The sequence below is a fragment of the Schistocerca cancellata genome, chromosome 3 (assembly GCF_023864275.1).
Source record: "Schistocerca cancellata isolate TAMUIC-IGC-003103 chromosome 3, iqSchCanc2.1, whole genome shotgun sequence".
Taxonomy (NCBI): Eukaryota; Metazoa; Arthropoda; class Insecta; order Orthoptera; family Acrididae; genus Schistocerca; species Schistocerca cancellata.
The window spans coordinates 911790498-911807490 of NC_064628.1; the positions used below are offsets into that span (position 1 = coordinate 911790498).

General features: G+C 46.5%; 1 protein-coding gene across 1 annotated transcript in view; it reads left to right on the forward strand.

The window, feature by feature from the left end:
• LOC126176645 (coiled-coil and C2 domain-containing protein 2A) overlaps positions 1 to 16993 on the forward strand; it is a 385042-nt gene that overhangs the window by 9427 nt on the left and 358622 nt on the right. Inside the window, exon 2 of the mRNA XM_049923802.1 lies at positions 3635 to 3785. Coding sequence (XP_049779759.1) covers positions 3635 to 3785 — 151 coding nt within the window. The remainder of the gene's footprint in view (positions 1 to 3634; positions 3786 to 16993) is intronic.

Sequence of the window (16993 nt, forward strand, 5' to 3'; positions counted from 1 at the left end):
CTGCGAAACCCTACATTTCAGCAGGATAATGCTCGACCGCATGTTGCAGGTTCTGTACGGGTCTTTCTGGATACAGAAAATGTTCGACTGCTGCCGTGGCCAGCACATTCTCCAGATCTCTCACCAATTGAAAACGTCTGGTCAATGGTGGCCGAGCAACTGGCTCGTCACAATACGCTAGCCACTACCCCTGATGAACTGTGGTATCGTGTTGAAGCTGCATGGGCAGCTGTATCTGTACACGCCATCCAAGCTCTGTTTGACTCAATGCCCAGGCGTATCAAGGCCGTTATTACGGCCAGAGGTGGTTGTTCTGGGTACTTTTTTTTCAGGGTGTATGCACTCAAATTGCATGAAAATGTAATTATATGTCAGTTCTAGTATAATGTATTTGTCCAATGAATACGTTTATCATCTGCACTTCTTCTTGGTGTAGCACTTTTAATGGCCAGTAGTGTACTTACTGGGGCAGCTAAAACTCTGAAAGATAAATGAGCGCCACTTGAAGCTGGACGAGCTTACAAAAACTAGAAGAGTTCAGGGTGCATTCCTTGATGTTATGCAAAGGCTTCACTTAAGTACTTTAACCGAGTTTGGGTTACTGGGCATGCTCTCTACCAGCAATATTTGCTTATAACTTGGCGTGAATGGGACTTTTATTTTTGGGAGGTGGGGTGGGGGGTTGATAAGAGCAATGACTCGAGAAACGACACTCAGGAGTGAGTGACTGTGGACAAGTCGGGACTAATGTATTCAAAAATGGCTCTGAGCAAATGGTTCAAATGGCTCTGAGCACTATGCGACTTAACTTCTGAGGTCATCAGTCGCCTAGAACGTAGAACTCATTAAACCTAACTAACCTAAGGACATCACACACACCCATGCCCGAGGCAGGATCCGAACCTGCTACCGTAGCGGTCGCCCGGCTCCAGGCTGTAGCGCCTAGAACCGCACGGCCACTCCGGCCGGCACAAATGTATTAATTTGTCCTCTTATGGAAGTCGATACACAGCAACTTCGATCTAAAGCTTTGTGTAACTCTCTACGAGACGCAGGACTATGTTCAAAACTGGACACGACTGCGCACACACTTTCGAGAACAGAGGTCGGTCACTCCATTGCTTCACCTGTTTCCAGATATCTGTGTTAGTTTATATTTGATTGTTAGAAGTGCGTATTTGCTTGCTTTGTTCTGTGTTGTATAAGACTGTGTAGAAATTGCTATTACGTTAAAAATAGCGGTTATCCGGAAGGATTTACGAGGACTCGAGCATTGGTTCAAATGGCTCTGAGCACTATGGGTCCCGTCTCCAACCATCCTGATTTAGGTTTTCCGTGATTTCCCTAAATCGTTTCAGGCCAATGCCGGGATGGTTCCTTTGAAAGGCCACGGCCGATTTCCTTCCCGATCCTTCCCTAACCCGAGCTTGCGCTCCGTCTCTAATGACCTCGTTGTCGACGGGACGTTAAACACTAACCACCACCACCACCAGCACTATGGGACTTAACATCTGAGGTCATCAGTCCCCTAGAACTTAGAACTACTTAAACCTAACTAACCTAAGGTCATCACACACATCCGTCCCCGAGGCAGGATTCGAACCTGCGACCGTAGCGGTCGCGCGGTTACAGACTGAAGCGCCTAGAACCGCTCGGTCACATGGCTGGCTGACTCGAGCATTGCCGAGAACATAACAGCCGGGAAGTAGGGAGTAGATTACGTACAGGTAGTAACTTGCAGGGGTTCGACAAAAATATGGAAACACCACGAGAAATGCATAGTTGAACGTAAATGCAGACGCTAGCCAAGCCTGCAGGTTGCGGTGTTGTATTTCACCACGAACGCCACGTGTGCAATACGTTCCAGTTGCCAGTCGTGGCCAGAATAGTGTTCGGAGTAGTTGTGAGTGCGTCATGATGGAGCTAAGGGAATTCCAACGTGGGCTAATTGATAGTGCTCGTATGGTGGGTAAACTGCTAACGTTGCTGCTGTAAGCTGTAAACTGCTAATCGTGCGACCAGGCGCTGATTGTCTGAAAGTCAGTCTGCATTTCGTAGGAAGTTTCTAGACCTGTCACCTCGCTTCTCGATACCGTGCTATATCGTTTACAAACAGTCTGGTGAGGCAACACATATTGTGCGCTAAGTCATATGAGTACCGTGCACAGTAGCTGCCTCAGTAACTGAGGTGGCTGACGCACGCTTGTGACGTGGTGCTCGACTCGGAGGTAAGCCGATTCGGATCTTGGTACTGGGTGAAATTTTAACTGCCAGTATCTGTGCGTCAAGGGAAGGAGAGATGTTGGCGTAAAGATCCGGATCACCTGACTTCGAACCACAGTCCTGCATTAAATTCCGAACCTCTTCGCAAAGTCTCATGGATTGAGGGCATGTGGCTCTGTTGATGGTGAACCGTCTGTTGCATGGGTACGTTAAGCTCGGTGACCCCTTGGGTGCCATTCGAGAGAAGTGGGCTATGTACCGAGCCCCACTGTCACCCTCTCCTCTTTCTCATCATCATCATCATCATCACGACCACGCAACACAAACGTGAGACCGCAATAAACAAACATACGAAACAACTTTGACATATTGATTGGCGACTCCATGGCGTGTTGTGTGCACCACGACCAAATAGTAGATAGAATTGGAAGGAAAATCAGCATTGGCCGTATTTTGTTGTTTTATTGTCAGCAAAATCGATTTTCGGTCACTTAGTGATGACCATCCTCAGTGCTGTAATATACAATAAAAATTGGTAGGCACTGGTATCAAGCCATAACCATAAGCTTAGAGCGATCACATAAACTCAATGTCTATGTGATCGCTTTAATATACAATAAAAATTGGTAGGCACTGGTATCAAGCTATAACCATAAGCTTAGAGCGATCACATAAACTCAATGTTTATGTGATCGCTTTAAGCTTATGGTTATAGCTTGATACCAGAGCCTACCAATTTTTATTGTATATTACAGTCGCGCAGGATTAGCCGAGCGGTCTAAGGCGCTCCAGTCGTGGACTGTGCGGCTGATCCCGGCGGAGGTTCGAGTCCTCCCTCGGGCACGGGTGTGTGTGTGTTTGTCCTTAGGATAATTTAGGTTAAGTAGTGTGTAAACTTAGGGACTGATGACCTTCGCAGTTAAGTCCCATAAGATTTCACACACAGTTGTATATTACAGCACTGAGGATGGTCACTAAGTGACCGAAAATCGATTTTGCTGACAATAAAACAACAAAATACGGCCAATGCTGATTTTCCTTCCAGTTCTAACTTTGACATATACACAAAGACAGGGGCCAATGTTCGCCAAGGTAGAACACGTTTTCCCATCCCGTGGATTATCCTAGCCAACGATGCCGTACGACATTTACATTTCAAGACCCACATTCACAGTTCACAGAGTTCAGAATAAGACCGTTCCTGTGGAGATTAGTTCTGGTGCTCGCTGTGGCAGCAGAGCGAAGTCGGTTGACTCACTTCCAGAGCGTCGTCCTTCTCGTATCAGTCAAGTTTCCAGATGCTGGGTTCTCGTCTGCCGGCGATGGTATTACGTCGGTTGACTGCGCATTGCGAAGCTGTGACAGTTGGAGGATGTGCGTGCTGAGAGGCGGCGGCCGGTGCGTGTTGCAGGTGTCCGCGGGCTACGACTTCTTCACGCAGGTGTGGCCGGAGGAGGCGCCAGCAGCGGCGCAGCTGGAACAGCAGCAGCAGCAGAGTGAGCCCACAGCTGACGGCGACGGCCACGCCGGCTCCCGCCCTGGCACGCAGACTTCGCGCGCAGGTGGGCCGCACACACACACACACACACACACACACACACACACACACACCTTGCAAGGTGCACCCAACAGTCATGTCAAGTTGACGCCCGACTTGCGAGAAAAATGCACTACTGGCCATTAAAATTGCTACACCGAGAAGAAATGTAGATGGTAAACGGGTATTGATTGCACAAATATATTATACTAAAACTGACATGTGATTACATTTTCACGCAATTTGGGTGCATAGATCCTGAGAAATCAGTACCCAGAACAACCACCTCTGACCGTAATAACAGCCTTGATACGCCTGGGCATTGAGTCAAATAGAGCTTGGATGGCGTGTACAGGTACAGCTGCCCATGCAGCTTCAACACGATACCACAGTTCATCAAGAGTAGTGACTGGCGTATTGTGACGAGCCAGTTGCTCGGCCACCATTGACCAGACGTTTTCAATTGGTGAGAGATCTGGAGAATGTGTTGGCCACGGCAGCAGTCGAACATTTTCTGTATCCAGAAAGGCCCGTACAGGACCTGCAACATGCGGTCGTCCATTATCCTGCTGAAATGTAGGGTTTCGCAGAGATCGAATGGAGCGTAGAGCCACGGGTCGTGATACATCTGAAATGTAACGTCCACTGTTCAAAGTGCCGTCAATGTGAACAAGAGGTGACCGAGACGTGTAACCAATGGCACCCCATACCATCACGCCGGGTGATACGCCAGTATGGCGATGACGAATACACACTTCCAATGTGCGTTCACCGCGATGTCGCCAAACACGGATGCGACCATCATGATGCTGTAAAGAGAACCTGGATCCATCCGAAAAAATGACGTTTTGCCATTCGTGCACCCAGGTTCGTCGTTGAGTACACCATCGCAGGCGCTCCTGCCTGTGATGCAGCGTCAAGGGTAACCGCAGCCCTGGTCACCGAGCTGATAGTCCATGTTGCTGCAAACGTCGTCGAACTGTTCGTGCAGATAGTTGTAGTCATGCAAACGACCCCATCTGTTGACTCAGGGATCGAGACTTGGCTGCACGATCTGTTACAGCCATGCGCATTAGATCCCTGTCATCTCGATTGCTAGTGATATGAGGCCGTTGGGATCCAGCACGGCGTTCCGTATTACCCTCCTGAACCCACCGATTCCATATTCTGCTAACAGTCATTGGATCTCGACGAACGCGAGCAGCAATGTCCCGATACGATAAACCGCAATCGCTATAGGCTACAATCCGACCTTTATAAAAGTCAGAAACGTGATGGTACGCATTTCTCCTCCTTACACGAGGCATCACAACAACGTTTCACCAGGCAACGCCAGTCAACTGCTGTTTGTGTATGAGAAATCGGTTGGCAACTTTCCTCATGTCTGCATGTTGTAGGTGTCGCCACCGGCGCCAACCTTGTGTGAATACTCTGAAAAGCTAATCATTTGCACATCACAGCATCTTCTTCCTGTCGGTTAAATTTCGCGTCTGTAGCACGTCATCTTCGTGGTGTAGCAATGTTAATGTCCAGTACTGTTTTTTTTTAATTTTTTAGATTTCTACGTACATACGTGACAAAAGCCATGGGATAGCGACTTGCATATATACAAATGGCGGTAGTATCGCGTACACAAGGTATAAAAAAAGGGCAGTTCATTAGCGGAGCTGTCATTTGTACTCTCAAGGGAAACTCCACTTCGCACCCCTCTCAGTTTTACTGGTAAAGTGGCCCATTGGATAGCCTGTCAGAAACTGAACGCAGGTCAAGCATGAATACAGGAATAAAGTGCGCTGAAGGAAAATACTCGTAGAAGCAGCGAACGGTCCATGCTCAAGATGCATAACATCGAGAGAACTGCAAGAACCACGGAGTCGGGGTTGTGTGGCCACGATGTTGGACTACAAATGGGGAGGTCCGTGTTCAAATCTCCCTCGTGTCCCACTTTTCTGAACATTCCGTCCGGTCATTGACGTGTCTGCTTTCTTTCTGTGTAGTCTTGGCAATTCTCATACTGTACATTGATTACGGAATACGAGTTATGTGGGAAGAATATATTACCTTCGCAAGCAAATATAATGAATAGTAAGAGCAAGAGAGATCACGCATAAACATCTCACAGAATTAAAACAACAAATAAACGTGTGTGAACTATGTTACATCAAGGAATTCAAGAGTCAAAACCACCCAAACGGAACGCAAGAGCCGGCCGCGGTGGCCGTGCGGTTCTAGGCGCTCCAGTCCGGAGCCGCGCTGCTGCTACGGTCGCAGGTTCGAATCCTGCTTCGGGCATGGATGTGTATGATGTCCTTAGGTTAGGTGGGTTTAAGTAGTTCTAAGTTCTAGGGGACTGATGACCACAGCAGTGGAGTCCCATAGTGCTCAGAGCCATTTGAACCGTTTTTTTGGAACGCAAGAGACATAACATGTGATACATATGTAGAACAAATAGGAGGTATGTACGTCTGATCTCCTTTCTCGCTCTTGCAAAACGGACATTACGATACAGACATAAATTTGAATTTAGCGAACAGACATGTCAATGACCGGAGGAATAGTTCATAATTTTGTGAACAAAAAGAAAATGTCACGAGAGACATTTGAGCACAAATCTCCCCCCCCCGCATTCCGACACCGTAACCACACAACCACGACGCCACAGCTGTTCAAATTTGGTCGATGTTGCGCATCTTGAGCGTGGACCGTTCTATTTTTTACATCTACATCTACATACATACTCCGCAATCCACCATACGGTGCATGGAGGATAGGTTCCTCGTACCACAACTAGCATCTTCTCTCCCTGTTCCACTCCCAAACAGAACGAGGGAGAAATGACTGCCTATATGCCTCTGTACGAGCCCTAATCTCTCTTATCTTATCTTTGTGCTCTTTCCGCGAAATATAAGTTGGCGGCAGTAAAATTGTACTGCAGTCAGCCTCACATGCTGGTTCTCTAAATTTCCTCAGTAGCGATTCACGAAAAGAACGCCTCCTTTCCTCCATATACTCCCCACCCGAGTTCCTGAAGCATTTCCCTAGCACTCACGTGATGATCAAACCTACCAGTAACAATTCCAGCAGCCTGCCTCTGAATTGCTTCTATGTCCTCCCTCAGTCCGACCTGATAGGGCTCCCAAACGCTCGAGCAGTACTCAAGAATAGGTCGTATTAGTGTTTTATAAGCGGTCTCCTTCTTTTGTCACAGTTCAGTACACCTTCTTCATGTTCTCTTGCCTGATCTGTGTTCAAGTTCGAACGGGCTATCCGCTGATCCATTTTAACACTAAATCTGGGGAGGGGGGGGGGGGAGCGATGGGCAGTTTCCTTCGTCATGTCATTCATGTGAAAAGGTTTCCGATGTGATTATGGCCGCACGACGGGCATTAACAGACTCTGAACGCGGAATGGTTGTGGAGCTAGACGTATTGGACATTCCCTTCCGGAAATCGTTAGGCAATTCGTTATTCCTAGGTCCACGGTGTCAAGAGTGTGCCGAGAATGACAAATTTCAGGTATTATCACTCTCCAAGGACAACGGAATGGCCGACGGCCTTCACATAACGACTGGGAGCAGCGACGTTTGCGTAGAATTGTCAGTGCTAACAGACTAGCAAAACTGCGCGAAATGACAGCAGAAATCAATGTGGGAGGTACGACGAACGTATCCGCTAGGACACTGCGGCGAAATTTGGCGTTAATGGGCTGTGGCAGCAGACGACCGATGCAGGTGCCTTTGCCAACAGCACGGCTCCTCTCCTGGGCTCACCCAAGTTATCAGAATGCACTGTGCAAGGTGGTGGTGTCGACACCGCACAACATTTCTATACTTCTCTTGAATTTCATGAGGAAAACAACAGAACTCGGGATAATTTCAATCTTGTAAGAAATTTATTTGCCAATTAGTGAAAAAAATATGACTGCAATTGGAAATATCTTGCCAAGTGTTCTTGGAGAAAACCGTAATGACAGTTTTCGAGCTCATAATATTTTGTGAGGTAACTGCAATAGTGAGAGAACTATTTTCAGTGCTGGTGAAGTTGGCACCCGACTTTCGAGAAATACACATTTTTTCCCAGTATTCTTGGTAGATATGGTGTAGTTGTACAGTTTCCTGTACAAAATTTGAATAGTTCTGCAGCATTTTTCTGCAACTAAACATTGCAGCATAAAGATGTATCTAACTAAATTAAGATTACCATGACGATCTTCTTTATCTATTGTTTAGATGACATTTTCAATCCGGTATCGGCCGTGGCATCTGACACGTTTTGGAAGGCAGGATAAGACGGTGTTAAGAGAATTCGTCTAGCATCTATCACTTTAAATTCTTTCTAGCCGAGAATACTTTTCATTTCTGATAGATTGTACATCTTTGTGGCTGTTGTGGTTCATAAATATCAGTTACCTCAGAGCTTGAAAGACATGATGCCGAAACTTTCGCCTTTTCTTTTGACATAATTCCACGATAGTATTCTGTTTAATAAATGTTCTGGAGCTGGTGTGTAGTCATGAACGTCTTCCAAACGTGAAAATAAGTTTTCTCAGTCTCCAGTAACTATATTAAGAGAGCACCGCAAATTCTTACCACAGTATCTCCGTAGTACTACAGATTTTAGAACGCTTCCCACTGCCGATTAAATTTACGTTACCACAGTAATTAAAAAGTTTCAAAATCTACCTCTTCCACAATTTTAATTTAAATGGCTTAGTTAAACTAGACAACGAAACAATGTAATCTTGCGCTGGTGGGTGACCAGTTGGGGATCGAACTTTCATGCTACCTGAGGACAAAGTTTTGTTAGTTCGAGTAAGGGTTTAACTGACATTTTTCGGTAGAACTCTTGAGATGTTATGCAGCTCTGCAATCATAACTGTAGTAAGAATTTGTTTTTTATGGACTGAAAGTGGGTCCGTCATTACAGCAATTATCTCATGAACTACTGTGTGCACAAAAAAATGTCACGAGGGTTTTCTGTAGAACTTTTGGGGAGCTATTCAGAACTTTGATCACAATTTTTTTCCGCAAATTGGTGAATATTTTCTTACAAGATTAAAATTTTCTCGAGTACTATTGTTTTTTTTGGCGAAATTCTACAAAATTATTTTGTACAGAGAATTCAAGATCTACAGGGCTATTACAAATGATTGAAGCGATTTCATAAATTCACTGTAGCTCCATTCATTGACATCTGGTCACGACACACTACAGATACGTAGAAAAACTCATAAAGTTTTGTTCGGCTGAAGCCGCACTTCAGGTTTCTGCCGCCAGAGCGCTCGAGAGCGCAGTGAGACAAAATGGCGACAGGAGCCGAGAAAGCGTATGTCGTGCTTGAAAGGCACTAACATCAGTCAGTCATAACAGTGCAACGACACTTCAGGACGAAGTTCAACAACTGCTAACTCCATTCGGCGATGGTATGCGCAGTTTAAAGCTTCTGGATGCCTCTGTAAGGGGAAATCAACGGGTCGGCCTGCAGTGAGCGAAGAAACGGTTGAACACGTGTATCTGGACATGCTGGAAAATTGGCTCATGCCACAACTGGAGACCGACAGCGCCGACTTCATCTTTCAACAGGATGGTGCTCCACCGCACTTCCATCATGATGTTTCGCATTTCTTAAACAGGAGATTGGAAAACCGATGGATCGGTCGTGGTGGAGATCATGATCAGCAATTCATGTCATGGCCTCCACGCTCTCCCGACTTAACCCCATGCGATTTCTTTCTGTGGGGTTATGTGAAAGATTCAGTGTTTAAACCTCCTCTACCAAGAAACGTGCCAGAACTGCGAGCTCGCATCAACGATGCTTTCGAACTCATTGATGGAGACATGCTGCGCCGAGTGTGGGAGGAACTTGATTATCGGCTTGATGTCTGCCGAATCACTAAAGGGGCACATATCGAACATTTGTGAATGCCTAAAAAAACTTTTTGAGTTTTCGTATGTGTGTGCAAAGCATTGTGAAAATATCTCAAATAATAAAGTTATTGTAGAGCTGTGAAATCGCTTCAATCATTTGTAATAACCCTGTATAGCGTATCTCTCAAGAACTCTGAAGAAAATGCACATTGCTCGAAAGTGGGTGCCAGCATGAGGCTGCTCTCGCCTGCCGTCCCGCTGGTCGACCTATACAGGGTGTTACAAAAAGGTACGGCCAAACTGTCAGGAAACATTCCTCACACACAAAGAAAGAAGATATGTTATGTGGACATGTGTCCGGAAACGCATACTTTCCATGTTAGAGCTCATTTTATTACTTCTCTTCAAATCATATTAATCGTGGAATGGAAACACACAGCAACAGAACGTACCAGCGTGACTTCAAACACTTTGTTACAGGAAATGTTCAAAATGTCCTCCGTTAGCGAGGATACATGCATCCACCCTCCGTCGCATGGAATCCCTGATGCGCTGATGCAGCACTGGAGAATGGCGTATTGTATCACAGCCGTCCACAATACGAGCACGAAGAGTCTCTACATTTGGTACCGGGGTTGCGTAGACAAGAGCTTTCAAATGCCCCCATAAATGAAAGTCAAGAGGGTTGAGGTCGGGAGAGCGTGGAGGCCACGGAATTGGTCCGCCTCTACCAATCCATCGGTCACCGAATCTGTTGTTGAGAAGATTACGAACATTTCGACTGAAATGTGCAGGAGCTCCATCGTGCATGAACCACATGTTGTGTCGTACTTGTAAAGGCACATGTTCTAGCAGCAAAGGTAGAGTATCCCGTATGAAATCATGGCGGTGAATCGAGGAACTACAGTACATACTGACGAAACTAAAATGAGCTCTAACATGGAAATTAAGCGTTTCCGGACACATGTCCACATAACATATTTTCTTTATTTGTGTGTGAGGAATGTCTCCTGAAAGTTCGGCCGTACCTTTTTGTAGCACCCTGTAGATCGCGGTGCGTTTAGTCTTGCCGCGAAGGTAATGCCCCACTCCCAGCCCGTGTCGGCGTACGCGCTGCGACCTTTGCCTGCTACGACTAACGGCCCGCAGTATGCACGGGGCCCCTCTCATCGTATATGCACTCGTACCTGGCCATGTCCAATGTTCACAACCGCAATTACTATTGTTATTTTAGTGATGTCACCAATTCCGCTGACGTAATTAAATTTCACAGCAATAGCTTTTACTGTAGTTGGCTCGCCGTAAAAATCGAGTTTTGTTTTGCTCTCTGTGTTTCTTTAGGAAACAGCAAATATGACTGCAGTGAGCTATTAAGTGTGAAAGGGCTGTGACAGAAATAACTCAGCAAATTAATGTCTCAGTTAGTAAGCCAGTAAGTCAACATATTTTGCATATTTTCAGTCACTGATCTGTTATGGTATAATATACTGGGCTAATTCCTCACTTAGCAGAAAGTATTAATTCTACGAAAGGAAGCCGACTGCACCCTCTGTGGTACAAATGAATATATAGTCCGGAGCGCAGGGGCTTCACTGTTGACACATTTCGGCTGGTCGACTCCTTTTGCAATCCGTACTCGGGTAGGGCCGGAGCACTCGAAACTGCAGAGTCACGCCATGTGGCAAATTCCCTGACATCTAAAGCACAACGTATTGCCACGTTTAGCGTGAAGATCTTCTATCATAACTCTGCAGGCAGCAAGGTAGTTGACGGTGTACATTTCCGTATTGAACTCCATGTACGGGGCCACCATCAGAAATAGTGGGTTCGCAAAGCCAGTGTTCAGAGATTTAAGTCACTGTGTGGGTCCTAAAACGAGCCTCAACCAAGATGTTCTGGATTATGATCAGATCCATGTTGGAAGGCAGGTCCCACAGAACGAGTTTCAAGGGCTCGGTAGGGACTGTTGCACAGGTGTAAAATGGAAGGTTGTTCCAGAAACAAAATTCCGCAACCTTACATTGATTCTCAGTCGTTCGCTAGCGACTCGTTTATAATTTTTTTTTTTTCAACAGGCTTTGATCTGAAGATGTGACCGTCAACACGACCTTCATCAGTTTGTGGCACAGTTACCCAGGGTAGTGCATCACTAACGGTAGTAGTTTTGAAGTTTCAGTGGGGATGACTGCTTCTTGTTGTTCTGCTGTAACTTCCTGAATGCTGGTGCGTCCTCTTCAGCCACCGCGTCGAAAGAATTATATACAGGGTGGCGCACGAAATGTGTTACCGATTGTTTCTTTCACAATCTACGACGCACATTAGATATCCCGCTGAGATCTCTATAGCAGTACCAGCAGAGCTTGTTACGAAATGACGTGCAATTCACGATACTGCCGCTAGGAGACTAGTAAGCAGCAATGGCTGACAATGGAAGACTGACGACACAGCAACGATCGGCAATGGTGTTACTTTTTCATGAAACGAAAAGCTTTGTTGTGACTCAGAGGCGTTTTCGACAACAGTTTAACACACGATGAGTCCCTTGCAAGAAGACCATCCATAGGTTGTACAATAAATTTGTACAGGAAGGAATAGTATTGGAAGCGAAGCGACCTCGGCCTAAGCCTGTTTGTTCGCCGGAGAATATTGAAGCGGTACGAGTTGCTGTACAGAGAAGTCCCGGGAAATCGTGTAGAAAGGCAGCAGTGCAACTGGGAATATCCAGACGCTCCGTTCAACGCATTCTTAAAAGTGACCTCCATATGTACCCATACAAGATGACCTGTGCACAGAAGCTCACTGAAGAACACAAGCAGCAGAGACTACTGTTTGCTCAGTGGGCGGAGGATAGGGAAGAAACTCTCAACAACATTTGGTTTTCAGACGAGGTGCATTTTCATTTAGACGGTGTGATTAACAAACAAAATGTACGCTTTTGGGCCACTGAAAACCCACAAGTGCTTCATGAACGACAACATTATGCTCCGAGGATTACAGCGTGGGCAGCAGTTTTCAGTCACGGACTTATTGGACCCTTTTTCTTTGAAGAAACTGTGAACAGTGAGCGTTATTTGCGCATGCTTCGCAATAGCTTCATTCCACAGCTTCTTGCTGCTGCCTTGCCCTTCAACACGCAGTGGTTCATGCAAGATGGAGCAAGGCCACATACTGCAAACACTGTGTTGGAGTTTTTACACGAGCATTTCGACATGCGGATCATTTTACTCAGGTTTCCAGGTCGCTTCAACGACGGACAAAATTGGCCCCCCCAATAGTCCAGACCTCAATCCATTTGACTTTTTTCTTTAAGGGTACCTAAAGGAAAAAATTTTCCCGAAACGTTCACGTGATTTAATGGAGCTCAGAAGACTTATTCTTGAAGCTTGCAGTGAAATTACGGAAGACATGTGCCGCAGCGTAATCACTTACTTCAGTGTTCGTTTGAAGGAAGATAGGAAACGAAATGGTGGACATATTGAGCATGTGCTGAGTTAGAACAAATCTCCATGGACGGCTCTTCATTGTAGTATATGTTCCTTTCAGATTTTATTGACAATGAAGTTTATATTCAAAAACAAAATGGTAACACATTTCATGCGCCACCCTCTATGTGTACAGTGTAGCGGCACCTCACGTATTGTAATGGTGCGTTTTGACTTTTGGAAGTCTCGCACATTGTTGGACGCCTGAGTGCTGGAAGCAGACTGTGGCGATGGTGACGCACGCACAATGATGCACTCGCGTCGTTGGCATCGCTGGCTCGACTGTCGCCGACTCAGTTGGTAAGAACCGGCAGAGAAGCAAGCCCCTGCTCGGCGGAATCTAAATCACTATCTGCGGTGGCTGCCGATGACGTGCCCATACCTTCGACCATAGATACTAGTAGACTGGCCTTGCTGTGCAGAAGCTATAGGGCTGGTGTGGCTCCAACATAAACCACGTGACTGTTGGCAAAGCGTCGCGGGATTTCAAATCAGCGGTCTGCCATCCTATGTTTGTATCGTATTTTACCCACATTTCTCAGTTGACTGCCAAACGCTTCCAACAAAAATTACTTTTTTATTTGCGAAAAATTATGTCAGAACTACATTTGACCTGGATTTGTTCACAGTACCAATTATAAAATCTAAAAAATATATCGAAGGCCCCTCTGGTGGGCAGCAGGACTAAATTACTATAAACTATCAGTTAAAGTAAAATGTCGTAAAAATTCTTTCAAACAGTAAGAGTGGGCTCGTGTCAAAATCTTAAACATTGGATTCGCCGCGTTTTGAGCTCTAGTCACTTATAAAAGAAAATGGGATATGGGAATTATGTCAACTATAGGTCCCAAAAAGGTCGACTTTAGGAGCAGGTCTATTTTAGAGTATCAATTTTAGGTGCACTTCAAAGGTTAAGTTCCTACTATTTTTACAAAAGTTTAAACTATCAGTTTTAAAAAAAATGATATTTTAGATGAAAGGTGAGACTCTGAAGTTTCAGAAAATAATTTTGGAACCTACATTTATTTAATAGTATTAGAAGGTAGAAAAAAAATGCTCTTCATGTGTCGACTATAGGTGCTCTTACCTTACTATAATCTCACTTGTATATACAAAAAGGCGCGTATGTGCAGATGGCTTAAAGTTTTTCCGTTTCAGGGCCTGTATGCAAAGCTGCCTTCGGTTTTCATCCTTAGGGAACCTATGAGTAGGAACGAGAAACAGTTATACTTACTTCTGTAACCGAATTATCACAGATACATTCCAAAATGTAATATGAGTCTGACTTTACAGGCATCACTTTCAACACTAATTTACATGATACTCTATTTCAAGTGTAAAAAACATATAAAAGTCACTTCAGCAGATTTCAATAAACGTATCTGCATTATCATAGAAACACACGTGAAATGTAATGCCATTTCCCCCGACAAAACGCTGAGTACAGTCATAAGCACAACACGAAACAACCATGTTTTGCCAACATTCACGTGACTTTAGCCCAGAGATGTTGGAGCCACGAAAATGACGTCAGGGCCAGTCTATTATACACTCCTGGAAATGGAAAAAAGAACACATTGACACCGGTGTGTCAGACCCACCATACTTGCTCCGGACACTGCGAGAGGGCTGTACAAGCAATGATCACACGCACGGCACAGCGGACACACCAGGAACCGCGGTGTTGGCCGTCGAATGGCGCTAGCTGCGCAGCATTTGTGCACCGCCGCCGTCAGTGTCAGCCAGTTTGCCGTGGCATACGGAGCTCCATCGCAGTCTTGAACACTGTTAGCATGCCGCGACAGCGTGGACGTGAACCGTATGTGCAGTTGACGGACTTTGAGCGAGGGCGTATAGTGGGCATGCGGGAGGCCGGGTGGACGTACCGCCGAATTGCTCAACACGTGGGGCGTGAGGTCTCCACAGTACATCGATGTTGTCGCCAGTGGTCGGCGGAAGGTGCACGTGCCCGTCGACCTGGGACCGGACCGCAGCGACGCACGGATGCACGCCAAGACCGTAGGATCCTACGCAGTGCCGTAGGGGACCGCACCGCCACTTCCCAGCAAATTAGGGACACTGTTGCTCCTGGGGTATCGGCGAGGACCATTCGCAACCGTCTCCATGAAGCTGGGCTACAGTCCCGCACACCGTTAGGCCGTCTTCCGCTCACGCCCCAACATCGTGCAGCCCGCCTCCAGTGGTGTCGCGACAGGCGTGAATGGAGGGACGAATGGAGACGTGTCGTCTTCAGCGATGAGAGTCGCTTCTGCCTTGGTGCCAATGATGGTCGTATGCGTGTTTGGCGCCGTGCAGGTGAGCGCCACAATCAGGACTGCATACGACCGAGGCACACAGGGCCAACACCCGTCATCATGGTGTGGGGAGCGATCTCCTACACTGGCCGTACACCACTGGTGATCGTCGAGGGGACACTGAATAGTGCACGGTACATCCAAACCGTCATCGAACCCATCGTTCTACCATTCCTAGACCGGCAAGGGAACTTGCTGTTCCAACAGGACAATGCACGTCCGCATGTATCCCGTACCACCCAACGTGCTCTAGAAGGTGTAAGTCAACTACCCTGGCCAGCAAGATCTCCGGATCTGTCCCCCATTGAGCATGTTTGGGACTGGATGAAGCGTCGTCTCACGCGGTCTGCACGTCCAGCACGAACGCTGGTCCAACTGAGGCGCCAGGTGGAAATGGCATGGCAAGCCGTTCCACAGGACTACATCCAGCATCTCTACGATCGTCTCCATGGGAGAATAGCAGCCTGCATTGCTGCGAAAGGTGGATATACACTGTACTAGTGCCGACATTGTGCATGCTCTGTTGCCTGTGTCTATGTGCCTGTGGTTCTGTCAGTGTGATCATGTGATGTATCTGACCCCAGGAATGTGTCAATAAAGTTTCCCCTTCCTGGGACAATGAATTCACGGTGTTCTTATTTCAATTTCTAGGAGTGTATTTATGGTCGAAGGCCCATACCCGTATTCCTCTCGGAGTCCCTCTCCGTAGCTTGGTTCGTCGCAGTGGGGCGACTGGCTGCAGTTCCCGACGCGCAGATATCCGAAGGTTGCCGACCGGCCAATCCACGAGCGTCCTCGTCCGAGGCCGAGTGCGCGGTCACAGTAGAAACATCCGTCGCGCTCGGCATTTCGCGCTCGAATGAACTCATGAAGCTGCCGAGCACAGATAACTGCTAAATGAATGATTCCCCATTCTTTTCTGCTCCGATTATGTAGGGCGAATCACCTGAAACTTGCACCGCAAATATTCCAGAAGTGGAAAGTTTTATTGACCTACTGGTTTTCGCTGAATGAATTGGTAGTCAGGCGCTCGTATTGTAAGCGAATAAACGGATTGTAATAATACTTAGAAAGCGTATTTTTGGTACCAACATTCACTTTTTTAAAGGAACAATGCCTACTGACATTAATATACTGAAAGTAGGGTAAATTAGAATGTCAGTGGTATTTGTTGCAGGCTTCTAGTCCGAGTTGTTCACGAGATATCGAAAAGTTTACACACCGACACTTGTTTGTGCCATTCAACCTTCGTAGTTCCTAGGTGCGATGTTTTTATGTTTGCTTACGGAGTGCTCCTTGAGTGCGTTCGGCTTGTTAGTCCGTTAGTGCGCGACCAAGTAGTAGGTCGTGAGTGGGCGATGAGATTTACCGATGCAAAAAAAGCCGATATGCTCAGTGGTGCATTGAGAGTGTAGGAAGAATGCAGTTCATTCTTGTACGGAGTATGCGGCAGGATATCCCAGTGCACGTGAAACACCTCCGCAATTTTTTATCAACCTCTTCAACCAGTTACGTGAAGTCATGGTGTAACAATTAGACAACGTGGAAACAAGTTTCGACAGAAGAGAGG